At 59.8% G+C, this 13,046-nt stretch overlaps 1 protein-coding gene across 3 annotated transcripts in view; it reads left to right on the plus strand.

Annotated features, from left to right (window-relative positions):
• The window catches only part of ZBTB46 (zinc finger and BTB domain containing 46), a 62,809-nt gene that overhangs the window by 26,413 nt on the left and 23,350 nt on the right, over positions 1-13,046 (plus strand). For all 3 annotated transcript variants that reach the window (XM_032353540.1, XM_032353539.1, XM_032353541.1), the window contains one exon: positions 10,182-10,466. In XM_032353540.1, the coding sequence (XP_032209431.1) occupies positions 10,182-10,466 (285 nt within the window). The remainder of the gene's footprint in view (positions 1-10,181; positions 10,467-13,046) is intronic.

The raw sequence follows: 13,046 nt of genomic DNA on the forward strand, positions 1-13,046 counted from the left end.
ATGTCAAAAGGTGGGGGAGTGCTTGCGATAAGATGTCAACGTGGAACCTCTCAGGCCCTCGCCCTCCGCGGCCTCCGTCTGGTTTTCTGTCCAGCAGCCGTGGGTCTTGGTCGTCGCTGGGGACGTTGAGCAAACCGTGACAGGCCTGAGTTCTGCCCCTGCCAAGACCTGGCTTGACCCGGGGGCACCCAAAGACCTCTGGCGGTAAAGCACTCCTCGCAGTGAGGGTGTCTCCTGTTTCCAACCAGGGCAGCTGTGGTGGTCCAGGCTAACAGACGTGTCTTGCTGTTGTGGGACATTACTGAACAATGAGCCCCCCCTCGGCCCCGCGTCCAGCCCCCCCCCCCCGTGAGGGTCAGTGGGCTCTAGGCTTAGCCTTGCTGAGGTGGTCCCCAGTCTGGACGACAGTTCTGTGTCTGTCTCGCAGATGAGGGGGCAGCAAACCAGACAGTTACCGAAACAGCAGGTGCCTTCCCTGGTGCTGAGCTCGTGAGGACGGCTGCTGCCTCTCCCAGCCCCCGGGGAGAAAGGGGCGCCGGTTCCCTCCAGCCCCTGGTGCAGTGAGGTGCGGAGGGGTGAGGAGGGGCGTCCGGTAGAACAGAGTTGGCCCAGAGCAGGGTGGGGACGTCGCCGCGAGTTCTTGTCCTGGGGAGGGCCCTCCAGGAAGGCCTCCAGGAAGGCCGGAAGGTGGGAGCGGACAGAGCTGAAGGCAGCACACTGGGGTAATGGTCCTGACAAAGGCCACAGATACTGAGCGTCCTGTCCTCGGATGGCCAGGCGGCTGGGGGGGCCCTGGACAAGCCTGGCTCCAGCTCCCTGCTCTCGATACGCTAGCTTTTATTATCGTGGCGAGATGCCTATGCCATCACCGTTGCTTTTTTAACCCTTTCCAAGTGTGTAATGTATCAGCATTAAATACAAGCGCATTGTTACGCACCCATCGTTACTGTTTGTCTTCAAAAGGGTTCCGTCATCCTGAACCGAGACTCTATACCCATTAAGCAGTACCTCCCCGAGATGCACGTAGCCTGCGTTATTCTCTCTGTCCCTGTGTGTTCCGGGCCCTGAGCACACGGCCAGACCCCTGTCTGTTCAGGTTTTCCACCGCAGACTGCGCTGGGCGCTCTAGGACGGAGGCGGCATCCCCCACCCCCATCCACTGGATGCCGGCAACAACCCGTCTCCGAGTTTGGTGACAACCAAAAGTGTGTCCAGGCATTGTAATTGTCACTGACAGGCAGCACCCTACAGCTCCTGGGGTTTAGCCCAGCTGAGACGGTGGAGGTGATCGCAAAGCCGCCTGTCTTCCTGCCAGCCGCCGGCAAGGAGGGTGCACTCCGTGTGCCCCCGACCCAGTTTCCGCTCTCACCAGCTCTGGCTCAACTCTGAGAGGCAGCAGTCCCTGGCAGATGACTGAAGGACAGATGCTCTGTGTGGCACCTTCTGGGGCGGTCAGGGCCACAGTCCTGTCCTGGGACACCTGCCTGGTGGCCGTCAGCCGCCCAGTGGGCTAGGATGCTGGAGGCCGGGCGGTTTGAGGGCCCATCAGCACCGTGAAGAATGCTCGCTCCTCCGGCCTGTGGGTTTGAGGGTTTGAAATGCAGTTGTCAAGCAGAAGGTGTTTTTAGAATCCAACAAGTGATCTCGGCTGCGTACTTTTGTTAATGTCTTAAATCTCTTGGGTTACCAAGGCAACTGCAAACCGCTTCTGTTAGATTATTCTGAGTTGCAAAGACAAGGACATGAGGTTGTAGCTCGCATAGGATGGCTTCTGCCTGCTGTGGCCGTCGCTTCCTCCTCCATCCTGGCCCTGGAGCTGGCGTGGAAATGGGAATTGTGACCCCCTTGGAGGTCAGTTTGTTTTCACCAAGTATCTATTACCTCTTAGCAGAGTGTTTTAACTTCTCATCCTATTTGTAGGAGAAAGGGCCCCCCATTCCAAGGGAGTGCGTCAGGTGGTAAGTGCAGATCGTTTGGGGGCTCAGTACAAACGCACGGGGAGCCAGCTCTGCGCCCAGGGCTGCCGGCCCTGCCCTTCTGTGTGTCCGCACCTTGTGATTCCAAGCCTGTTGGCATTTAAGAGTGACTTTTCCATGGGGTGCCAGGGCGGCTCAGTGGGTGAAGCCTCTGCCTTCGGCTCAGGTCATGATCTCAGGGTCCTGGGATCGAGCCCCGCATCGGGCTCTCTGCTCCGCGGGGAGCCTGCTTCCTCCTCTCTCTGCCTGCCTCTCTGCCTACTTGTGATCTCTGTCACATAAATAAATAAAATCTTTTTTAAAAAAGTGACTTTTCCAAGCAAAAGGCCAGGAGCATTTTAACCTAGGAAAGCGCCCGTTGAAATTTACTTCTGCGCTCCAGCAGTTAGTCCACGAGAGAGCTCCGTAAAGTCGTGACCAGACCCGCGTTCCTCTGCGTGTCCTCCTTGGGCCCTGGCTGCCCCACCTTGTGCGCGACCCCAAGACGGCCCCAGGCCCCCGATGAGACGGATCTGTAGCTGCTGGTTCAGCAGCTGATGGGAGGAGCCCAGATGCTTGTCCTAATGTCCCAAGTTCCTAAAAGGTTTTGAGAACAGGAGTTCTGTAGCTAGAATAAAATGTGTGGGTTTTGTAAAGAAAATGTTTATGCCTAAATTATTGTAAAGTTGGATCTTGACCTACTGTGCTTTTTAAAGAACGTGCTGGACCCACAGGACAGCTTCCGGGGAAGATGGTCTCTGTAAGCTCCCAGCCGGCTCTACATGCCCTCGGGGCCTCCTCCCTGTGCAGGGGGGCAGGTCTGCTCTCTCAGGCTTAGGGAGTCCACGAGGGGGCCGAGGTAGGAGCTGCCAAGTGGGCTGTGTGACGGCGGGAGTCTGCAGTCTGCGCACGGGCGCCGTCCCAAACCACGGGAGGGCTCGGCCGGATTCGCGTGAGGAGCAGGGAAGCCTGTGGGTTTGGGCTGAGCCGTGGGTCGGGTCCGTGACCTGACTGCCGACGTACAGGCTGAACAGGGTGCCTGGCACCCGGCGCGGGATGCCCTGGGGACCCTGCTCACCTCTGCGGGCGGCTGCCTGGCCACCGCCGACGCCGCAGCAGACGCCGCAGCAGACGGGATCCCGTCTCTTAAGGAAAGGCGTCTTGTTAGGTGTTTGTGTTTCGGGGGCAAAAGAGCCTGAATGAAAAGTGACACCACAGCTGTGTGGGGCTGGACTGGGCTCTGTTCCTGCACTCGGAGCTCCCCCTTGTCACCCCTCTGTCCCCATCGTCCCCTCAGAAGTTCGAGCGGAGTCGCAGACCGGAGATGTTTTCCCTCAGGTACGACCAGAGTCTGCGGGATCCGTTCTGGCTGACCGTGTTGCTGTCCGTTGGTGGCAGCTGGGGACCCGACAGAGACAGCGGCCCTCTTTGATGGAGCACCGGCTGAACGAGGAACACAGGGGCCCTAGTGGGAGCCCCTGCCACCGAGAGGAGAGGTCGTGCGGTGTCCTTTGTCTGGGCCGGGAGGGTGGGACACGCTGGTGACAGGGAACGGCCGCCGAATCTGGGTGTCCAGAGATGGGCCCCAGTGGGAAGGGCCCGCGGGTGGAGTGGTGCTGGGGGCCGTGTCCATGACTCCCGGCTCATCTGCGCTCGAATCGTCGTCCTGGCGGAGGGTCCCTCGACCTCGGCTTTGCAGAGCTGGGGCAGCTTCTCGTCCCACCCCAAGAAAAGCACTTCTTTCGCGCCCGCATTTTCTAGAACGTCGAGTTCATGAAGTCTGTGAAGGGCTCTCGCGGACATCCAGCGCTGCCCCTGGTTCCTCCAGGTGCAGAGACGGAGGCTGGGGGCTGCGGGGCAGCTGGTCCCTGGGGGGCCCCGCAGAGCCGGCAGGATGCCGCACCCGGAGCAAGCCCTGCAGAAGAGCTGGGGTGTTTGGGGTCGGTGCGGGACGAGCAGGCCCCATGGAGAGCCCATCACGCGGGAGCGGGAGGATGAAGTGCTTCTGGAAGCCCCGGGTGCCGACAATGGCGGCTCAGTGAGGGCTCGGGCTCAGGACCCCAAAGGCCGGCGCGCAGGGAAGAGCTCAGTGGAGTGTGTGTGAGCCGCAGTGGCAGCCGCTTTGCTGAGCAGCGCTGGGACGTGTCCTTGCGGGGGGTGTGACCGCCGCGCTGTGCTCCAGGGTTGTGCAGGGAGCGCTCTGCGGCTCCCGAGCACGGGGGAGCATGCAGCCTCACTGAGCTAGCGTGCCTGTGCGGGAGCCAGCTTTCGTGGCTTCGTGGCCGGTCCACAGGTGGGCAGCCGTCTCGATGCATCGTGTTTCGATTTGAACTTGAGGGCTTTCGTCTCTTTAACCAGGTGCTTATTTTCTTTTGGGGTTTGTAGACCGTGACAGTGATGCCCCAGAGGGTCTTCTGACTTGGGGCAGGAATCAGCCAGCGGCTGCCCGCGTCCCTGGTGCCCGCCCAGTGAGAAGGGGTTTGGTTATGCTGGAGTCTTCAGGGTGAGACCGTGTGCGTACATAAGTGATACACATACGTGAGAGCACAGCTTGTGAACCTCCACTGAAATGGAGGTTTTTAAAAAAAGACTATTTATGGGACGCCTGGGTGGCTCAGTTGGTTGGACGACTGCCTTCGGCTCAGGTCATGATCCCGGAGTCCCGGGATCGAGTCCCGCATCGGGCTCCCAGCTCCACGGGGAGTCTGCTTCTCCCTCTGACCGTCTCCTCGCTCATGCTCTCTCTCACTGTCTCTCTCTCAAGTAAATAAATAAAATCTTTAAAAAAAAACAAAAGACTATTTATTTATTTATTTATTTGACAGAGATCACAAGTAGGCAGAGAGGCAGGCGGAGAGAGGAGGAAGCAGGCTCCCTGCTGAGCAGAGAGCCCGATGCGGGACTCGATCCCAGGACCCTGAGATCACGACCTGAGCCGAAGGCAGAGGCTTAACCCACTGAGCCACCCGGGTGCCCCTGAAATGGAGATTTTAAGAGGAGTAGTTTTATTTTAAAGTGTTCATTTGAAAACTTTTATGCCACTGCTTTTTTCCAACTTCAAAAGAGTGGAGGTATCAGGACGCCCTGGGGGACTCAGACATGAAGCCGCTGTCTTCGGTTCAGGTCATGATCTCAGGGTCCTGGGATCGAGCCCCGTGTCGGGCTCTCTGCTCAGCAGGGAGTCTGCTCCCCCCTCTCTGCCTACTTGTGATCTTTGCGTGTCAAAGAAATAAATATAATCTTTAAAAAAAAAAAAAAAGTCAGATGCTCAACCCACTGAACCGCCCAGGGGCCCCAGGGAAGTTTTTTGGGGTTAGAATTGGCATTCTTTCTTCCTATTTCTGGAAGTGTAATATACATACAGTAAACTGTACAGATTTCGAGTTTGAATAATTTTTTGTTTTTCTCCTTAACATTTTATTGGGGAGATATTTACACTTAGAGAAAAGTTGGGGAAAAAAAAACCAAGCCCTCCTGCTGCCGAGGTTCCCCACTGAACATTGTGCTTTACTGTGCGCGAACGCTTCCCGTCACCGAAAGCCCGTCTTGTCTCCCTGCGTTTCCCAGCACCTGGAGGCGTCAGGACACTTCCTCCCGAAGCAGTCCGGCGAGCCGTTCGGCAGCGTTCGCTCTGTGTTTCCACCTGGCCGGTCCCTTTGCCCGCCGCCGCACACCCACCCCCGGTGTGCCTCTCGAGTCCTGACAACCGCGTGTCACCCCCGCAGCCGAGCCCCGACTCTCGCCACCGCGGCTCTGCGCTGCGTGCGCGGCCCTAACCCTCCAGACGAAGCCACGTGCGCGCCCGTGTCCCCAGCCGTGCACACCTGCAGGCTCTGCCGAGGGTCCCATGCCCGGACCACAGCTGGTGTTTATCCAGACCCTTGTCAGCGGACGTCGGGGCAGGACTGGCGTTTGCTGTGATGCTTCCGTGGACGTCTCCGGCAAGCCTGTGTGCGGCCGAGTGTTTTCATTTCTCTCGAGCACATACCTAGGGGTGCGGTGGCTGGGTCACGACGGGCGGTGAGTGCAGTGTCATAAGGAACTGCCGGACCTTGTGCCGCGTCAGGAATCTTGGCTTCCCCGCCCCCGCCCCGAGCTCCGCCGCTGTCCTCTCCACCCGAGCCACCCCAGTGCGTGAGTCTGATGAGCTCGGACACGAGCACACACCTCGGCCTCGGAGAGAACCTTCCGTGGGCGGGAGCGGCCCCGGCCGCCCTGCCTGCTCCCGGGCCCCCTCCCGGCCACACCAGCCGCGCCGCCCGTCGGCGCGCTCCGTCCCGCTAGTTTCATTTAACTTCCGTTTTCCCGTTTTGAGGCGAGTGCCGAGGAGGGACGCGCTGTGCGGAATGACACAGAGGGGCCCTGTGTGCCCCGAGGCCGTCTCCCCAAGGCTGACGTCTTACAGAGGCCTCACTGCCACCACCCGCGTCTGGACACTGACATGGTCCACGGACCTCAGCCACCACAGGGGCCCCCGAGGACCCCGGGGTCGCGACGGCCCCCCTGGGCAGCTGCTAATCTGCTGGCACGTCTGTGGGTTTCCCCGTGTTTGGAGTTTTGCCCGCGTTGTCCTGGGCGTCACTGAATCCCGCTTCCGGCCTGGTGCCGGCCTCGGGCCGTGACCCGCGGTGTGGACGCCTTCACCCTTCGGGGGCCTTCTGGCGTGACAAGTGCGCCACGGCGAGGTCCGGGGATGTCGGTGACACGTGAGTCTCGAGTCCTCGCGGGTGAGCTCACGGGGCCGCGACCACTGGGGCTCTCAGCTCACGCCGTCTCGTGCGACGTCCCCTCCGCCTCATACGGCCTCCGACGGCCGACGCGCTTTTCCGCTTGGAAGCGCTCCGGAGGGCGTGGCGCGACCTCTCCCGCGTGCACCTGCCGTTCCTCAGCCGCCTCGCTCCCTCCGTGTGGTTGTGGCCGTTCCCCGCGTCTTTCTCCGTCAGGGTCCGACCGGGTGGCTTGTGCTGGTGGCGTAGCCGTGTCCGCCGCGAGGAGCCACTGTCCACGCTCTGCCGCCCTGTCCGTCCGTCCGTCCGCGCTCACCCCGCTCCTCGGGCCGGGTGGGGCGCTCCCGGGCGTCCTGATCGCGAGGCCCCCGGCCGGGCTGTGACTTGCAGACTCTTCCTGGCGTCCCGTGTTCATGTAACGCGGTTTCTGGAGGAGCTTCCCGGGTACACGCCGCTGAAGCCCGACTTGCGAGCTTTTCTCTTTGCTGGCTCCTGTGCTTCGAGCCCCACCGCGGCACTCCCCGCCACCGTCTTCCCGGAAGCGTCACGGGTTTGGGTGTGACGCGTAGGTCTGTGGTTCACGCTGACTGCTGTGTGCACATGTTCTGGTACTGTTTGCCCGAAACCTGACTTTCACCCATTATCATCTTGCTGACCACATAGTTAGCAAGGCGGTCGATTCATTTATCTACTTATTCAATTGTATGTACATATATTTCAACGAAGGAGGATTTATGGAATGATGTGGAAGCTTTTTGATGGTTAAGAAAGTGAGGAAACTTGATTTGAACTTCGATAAAGAAACATGGCATCTTAGACACAGAACACATTCTACACACGTAAAGTGAGAAAGTCAGTGTTGGGTGAAATGCGCACTTCATCTCTCTGAATTGGGTTATGCCCCATTTGCGTCTCATCTGGCCTGGAAGCACCTGGTGGGGGCGGGGACGTGTGCCCCCACAGCGCACACTCTCCAAAAGCTTCCGTGTGTTCTTTGCACAGTGCACACGCCGTGCAGCTGTTTGGCGGACAAGGCTGAGCAGGGTCAGGGTCGGGCTGTGACTTCCATGCAGACGTTTTCAAATACACCTCGTGGCACTTTAAGGAATCGTGAAGAGTGGAGATTTGGGGAAACGTGAGAAATGGGCTGCCCCCAGGACACTCTGGTTGTGAGGTCAGCGCCCCCCCCCCCGCCTTCCTCTGGCCCCTGGCGGCCTCCCTCCGTGACATGTCGTCCCCCAGACCCTGGCGCTCACATGGCCGGAACAGAGTCTTTCCTGTCCCAAATCTGCTCGCACCCCGCTTTGCCGCTAACACGGCCTGACTAGTTTGAGCGTTTAAAAATTTTTCCTTATTTTAATTATAATCTCTTTTCTGCTTTTCAACCAAAGATTGTGAGCTAAATTTTCAAGTGTTATGATGTATCATTTAGGATGTGAGAAATCACGTCCTAATGTATCACAGGACGTGAGAAAAAACACCATAATCACCTCCAGGGTGAGGCCTGTATGTTTATGTTGACAGTTAGACATGGGTATTGTTAACTCTGTTTGCCTCCTGTACCACATGGAGGTCCGCATCGGCGGGTGAGCCCGAGCGCCTTGCCCTTGCCCCCGTGCCTGGCGTGTGGTCTTTTCTGGCTGCCACACACACGTGTGACCGCTCTCACGCGGTGGCCCTTTCTCTCAGGGCCAGGGTCTTCCCGTCCAGAGGAAGCACGCCCTGCGTGCACGTGTGTGTGCAAGTGGTGTGTGCCGCGAGCGGCCGTGCTGGCCTGTGCACACGTATGTATGTAAGTGAGCACATGTGCACGTCTGACGCACAAGTGAGTGTTTGGAACTCAGCCCATTCTTCAGACGTGGGATTGGGTACTTTTGTAAACATAGGAGAGGCTCGGACAGGCGGCCTCCTGGACAGAACCTCCCGCACACATGAGGCTTGGCCCGGCGATTAGGGCAGCCTTGCCGGGACTCGGATTCGAAGGGTGGTTTGTGTGAGGGAGGCACAGGGTTGCCCGGACGTCTGTCCGGGACGCTGCTGTGGAATTCCTAAGAAGGGTGAGCAGCCTTTGCAGGAGCTGCCTGGGCCTTGGGTTCCGTCCACGTGGTAGCAAGTCCACACTCACTCCTTCCCACGCTGAGCGAGAGTCCCCGGCGAGGACGGACCACCCCGCTCCCTTGCTGTCCCCCGACATCAGGGTTGCTCCTCTTTCTGGTGTGAATATGCCATGTGTTCGCCGTTCTTGGGCACGAACGCCTCCAAGGGGGCTGGTGGTCACTGTGTCTGGTTTCTGGAGGACGCGTCACTCTGTCCCCCGCAGCTGCACCCCTAGATGTTCTACCAACAGTAGAGTAGAGGAGGTTTCAGCGCCTTTAGGTCCTTATCAGGACGCCACAAGACGCCCTTGTGAGTGTCCACCTGGTCCGATGGATTCTGGCCACGCTGGTGGGTGGGAAGCGGCCTCTCACGGGTTCGAGGAGCATGTCCCTGATGGCTGATGGTGTCGGACATTGCTCACCGGTCGTTTCTGTGTCTTCTCTGAATGAGTATCTGCTCAGGTCCTTTGCCCGTTTTAAAGCCAGGTTATTTTCCTTTTTAGTGAGTTGTGAGTGTTCTTTGTGTATTCCGGCCAGGATTTCGTATCAGATGTGTGGTTTGAGGATGTCGTACGGGCTGTCTTCTCTCCCTCCTCCGCACCCCCCCCCGCTCCCCTCCCCCCTTCCTTCCTCCTCTCTCCTTCATTTTTTTTAAAAGATTTTATTTATTTATTTGACAAAGAGACACAGCAAGAGAGGGAACCCAAGCAGAAGGAGGGGGGGAAGCAGGCTCCCCACCGAGCAGGGACCCCGATGCAGGGCTCGATCCCAGGACCTTGAGATCATGACCTGAGCCGAAGGCAGACACTTAACACCTGAGCCCCCCAGGTGTCCCCTTCCCGTCATTGTAAGTGAGCGCCACGCCCAGTGCTGAGCTCAGGACCCTGAGGTCTCGTGTCCCCCGCGGCCCGACGGAGCCAGCCAGGAGCCTTGTCTTCTTCTCCGCGTCTTGAGCGGGCCTTTGAGGCAGAGACGTGTTTCCTTTCCACCAAGCTTATCTCTTGTGCGGCCGGTGGTTTGGGCGTCCTGTCTGAGAACCCGCTGCCCAAGCTGAGCGCGCAGACTTTCTAAGAGTTTGTAGGGTTAGCGCCTCTCTTTGGTCATTGATCCGTTCTGAGTCAGCCTTCTTCGAGGGATGGAAGACCCACGGGCGCTGTGCCTCTGGCTCTCAGCCCAGAGCAGAGATCCGAGCGGGTCCTCGTCCTCCTGGGGGGAGGGCGCCCCCATCGTGCTGAGAGGAGCCCCCACTGGAGGCCGTCTCGGGGCAGGGAAGGGACGACGGCAGGCAGGACGGGCACCGGGTGGTCAGGAGGCCCGTCACCTCGGCTGCTGCTAGATGAGGTTTCCCCATGGAGGGTCCGAGAATGACCTGCTGCTTCCCCTCCCCCCCCCCCCCCCCGCAGATGCAGACTTGACGGTCACCGAAGCCAGTGGCGCCGACAGCCGCGGGGAGAGGGCTGAGCTCTTTGGCCACGTGGACGAGGGTCTCCTGGGAGGAGAAGCCAGCTACCTGGGCCCGCCCCTGACCCCGGAGAAGGAGGAAGCCCTGCACCAGGCCACCGCGGTCGCCAACCTGCGAGCAGCTCTCATGAGCAAGAGCAGCCTGCTGTCCCTCAAGGCCGACGTGCTCGGGGACGACAGCTCCCTGCTGCTGGACTACCTGCCCAAAGGCACCCACTCCCTGTCCCGTAAGTGCCTTGGGAGCAGCGGGAGCAGCGGGGGCGGGGGTGGGGCGTGTCTGTGGGGAGCCGGACCGGGCGGGAGGTGGCAGGTGGCTCATGGTGGCTGATGGCTGAGTGCGGCTGACAGTGAGTGCTTGAGGCCTCGCCCCGCATCAGGCATCTGAACTGGAAACCTCGTGGAGCTCAGGCATGCAGAGCACGAGAGTCGGAGGAGGGACGGGCCTCCGTGCGAAGGGACAGGCGCGGGCTCCCTCTGCTGGCCCTCGCCCGCCTCCATGCCCGTCCCCTCCGAGGGGCGCGTCCTTGCTTTGTCTGCAGGGGCTCCTGCCGCCTCCAGCCCGTGTCTCCCGCAGTTGGGCACGGTGCACGGCTCGCCTGGCTCCCGGCCAACCCCGGTTTGCGGGAGCCGATGACAGACTGACTGAGAAGCAGCCAGAGGTACGAGCAGCCGCCCAGCGCCCCCCGCCCCGGCTTTCCGCCCCCCACGACACACAAGGGCAGTGGAGGGCCCCAGCTGAGCGCAGGCCGGACGCCCTGAAGATCCTGTCCGTTCGCGCCCAGACCGCCGTCCGCGGAGACGCGCGCCGTTCGCTGGCTGCTCACCGCGGGCGGGAGGGAGCGAGGTGCCAGGGCCCCGCGGGTGCGAGCGTGCGGATGCGGCAGCCGCTGTGCGGTGGTGCCCTGAGCCCTACTGGAGGAAGCGAGGCTCCCGTGCTGCAGCCTTGGAAGGGCTTCTCTGCTTTCATCTCGCTCTGATTAAAGACGCTGCCAGTGTTCTTGCAATTGTATTTCCACGCGCACTGAGAGCCCCTAAATTTCAGTGTCGGAGGGACGCGGTTTGCTCGTGGCTAGTAGAGACACGGGTGGGACCAGGGCTTCTGTTCCTTCATTTCCCGCACGTCCTCAAGAGCCTGGCCGCGGCCCGAGCAGCCCGGACGCCGTGCGCAGTTCCTGGGGCTCGGCTGTGAAGTCAGGCCCCACGCGGAGCACCTCGAGGACGGGCTGCCCGGCTCGAGCCTTCAGAGATATGTTGGGGCCACTTTGAACAATGCATCCCGCAGCTGTTGGGGGTTTAGGACAAGCTGGTGTCTGTGAACCCTCAAACGCATGTCCCCAGGTGCTGGTCCTGCCCCCCCGCCGCCATGGAGCTTGTGCCGCCAGCTGGCGGGGGCTGCTGGGTTGCTGCGAACCCGGGGCTCTTGGGGGCCGGTGGGCAGCTTCTGTGTTCTCCTGGGGGGTGCCCTGTGGATGCCACTGGGAATTTGGGGCTGTGCGGAGAGGTGGGGGCTCGCTTGTTCAGTCCCCCATAACACGCCGAACGCACGTGGGAGCGCCACGCGTCACGGGCTGCAGGATAGACCGGTGCCCACCTCTGCCGTCAGGGGTGACTTTGGGATGAAGGGTGATTTTCTTTTCTTTTCTTTTTTTTTTAATATTTTATTTATTTATCTGACAGAGATCACAAGTAGGCAGAGAGAGAGGAGGAAGCAGGCTCCCCGCTGAGCAGAGAGAGCCTGATGCGGGGCTGGATCCCAGGACCCTGGGATCATGACCTGAGCCGAAGGCAGAGGCTTAACCCACTTGAGCCACCCAGGCGCCCCTGAAGGGTGATTTTCAATGCTTTTCACTCGTCTTCTGGTCTGCTGGCCTTTGCCTTCCGTGTGGGCTGGTGCAAAAAGCCTGTGGTACGTCTGTGCTGGGAACCATGCCAGACCCGGTCTGGACCCCGGGCCCCCTCGCTGGACCGCTCTGTCTGGGCCCTGGCCCTCCCCAGGCCCCCTGGCCCCCCTGCAGCAGGCCCCACACCTCAGTAAAGTCCCTGGGCACAGCTCTCCTGGACGGGCTTTTGTCCGGGAGCTCCCTCCTCACGTGCGGGTCACCGGGCACGATGAATACATCTCGGCACGGGGCTGAGCCCCAGCGCCTGCCCCGGGCGTGCTGCGGGTGTGTGTGGTCGCCGGACTCTTCCCAGTTTGGAGGGAGCGGAGAGAGCCTTCTCCTCTTTATTTTTAGGGCATCTGTGACTAATTCTTCATGAAGTCACCTGGTGGGTTTTGGTATTTTGTTATTTCTGTTGTGTTTTAATCTCCTTGCTTTTTTTTTTTTTTTCCCAAAATTTTATTTATTTATTTGACAGACAGAGACAGCACGAGAGGGAACACAAGCAGGGGAGAGGCAGAAGGAGAGAGAGAAGCAGGCGTCTGGCCTAGTAGGGAGCCTGGTGCGGGGCTCAATCCTAGGACCCCAGAATCATGACCTGAGCCAAAGGCAGACGCTTAATGACTGAGCCACCCAGGCACCCCTTAATCTCCTTGCTTTTAATATTCTAACTTCCCCCATTTTTTTGGTAAGAACCTACGGGAGGCAGAGGGCCCGGAGAACTTGGTGAGAAAATGGGTTATTTTAAATACTATTTTCTGACATCCTGAGTAAAGTCTGTCTCTTTCCAGGTATATACTAAAATGAGGAATGAAGATACCCGGATGAAAACTTTGTTTCCCCAAACGTTGTGGTCAGCCTGCGTCGTGGCTAGCCCCCGTCCCTGGCGGCAGCCTGGCGGAGTCAGCAGACAGAGGCTATGGTTGA

The sequence above is a fragment of the Mustela erminea genome, chromosome 7 (assembly GCF_009829155.1).
Source record: "Mustela erminea isolate mMusErm1 chromosome 7, mMusErm1.Pri, whole genome shotgun sequence".
In the NCBI taxonomy this organism is placed as follows: domain Eukaryota; kingdom Metazoa; phylum Chordata; class Mammalia; order Carnivora; family Mustelidae; genus Mustela; species Mustela erminea.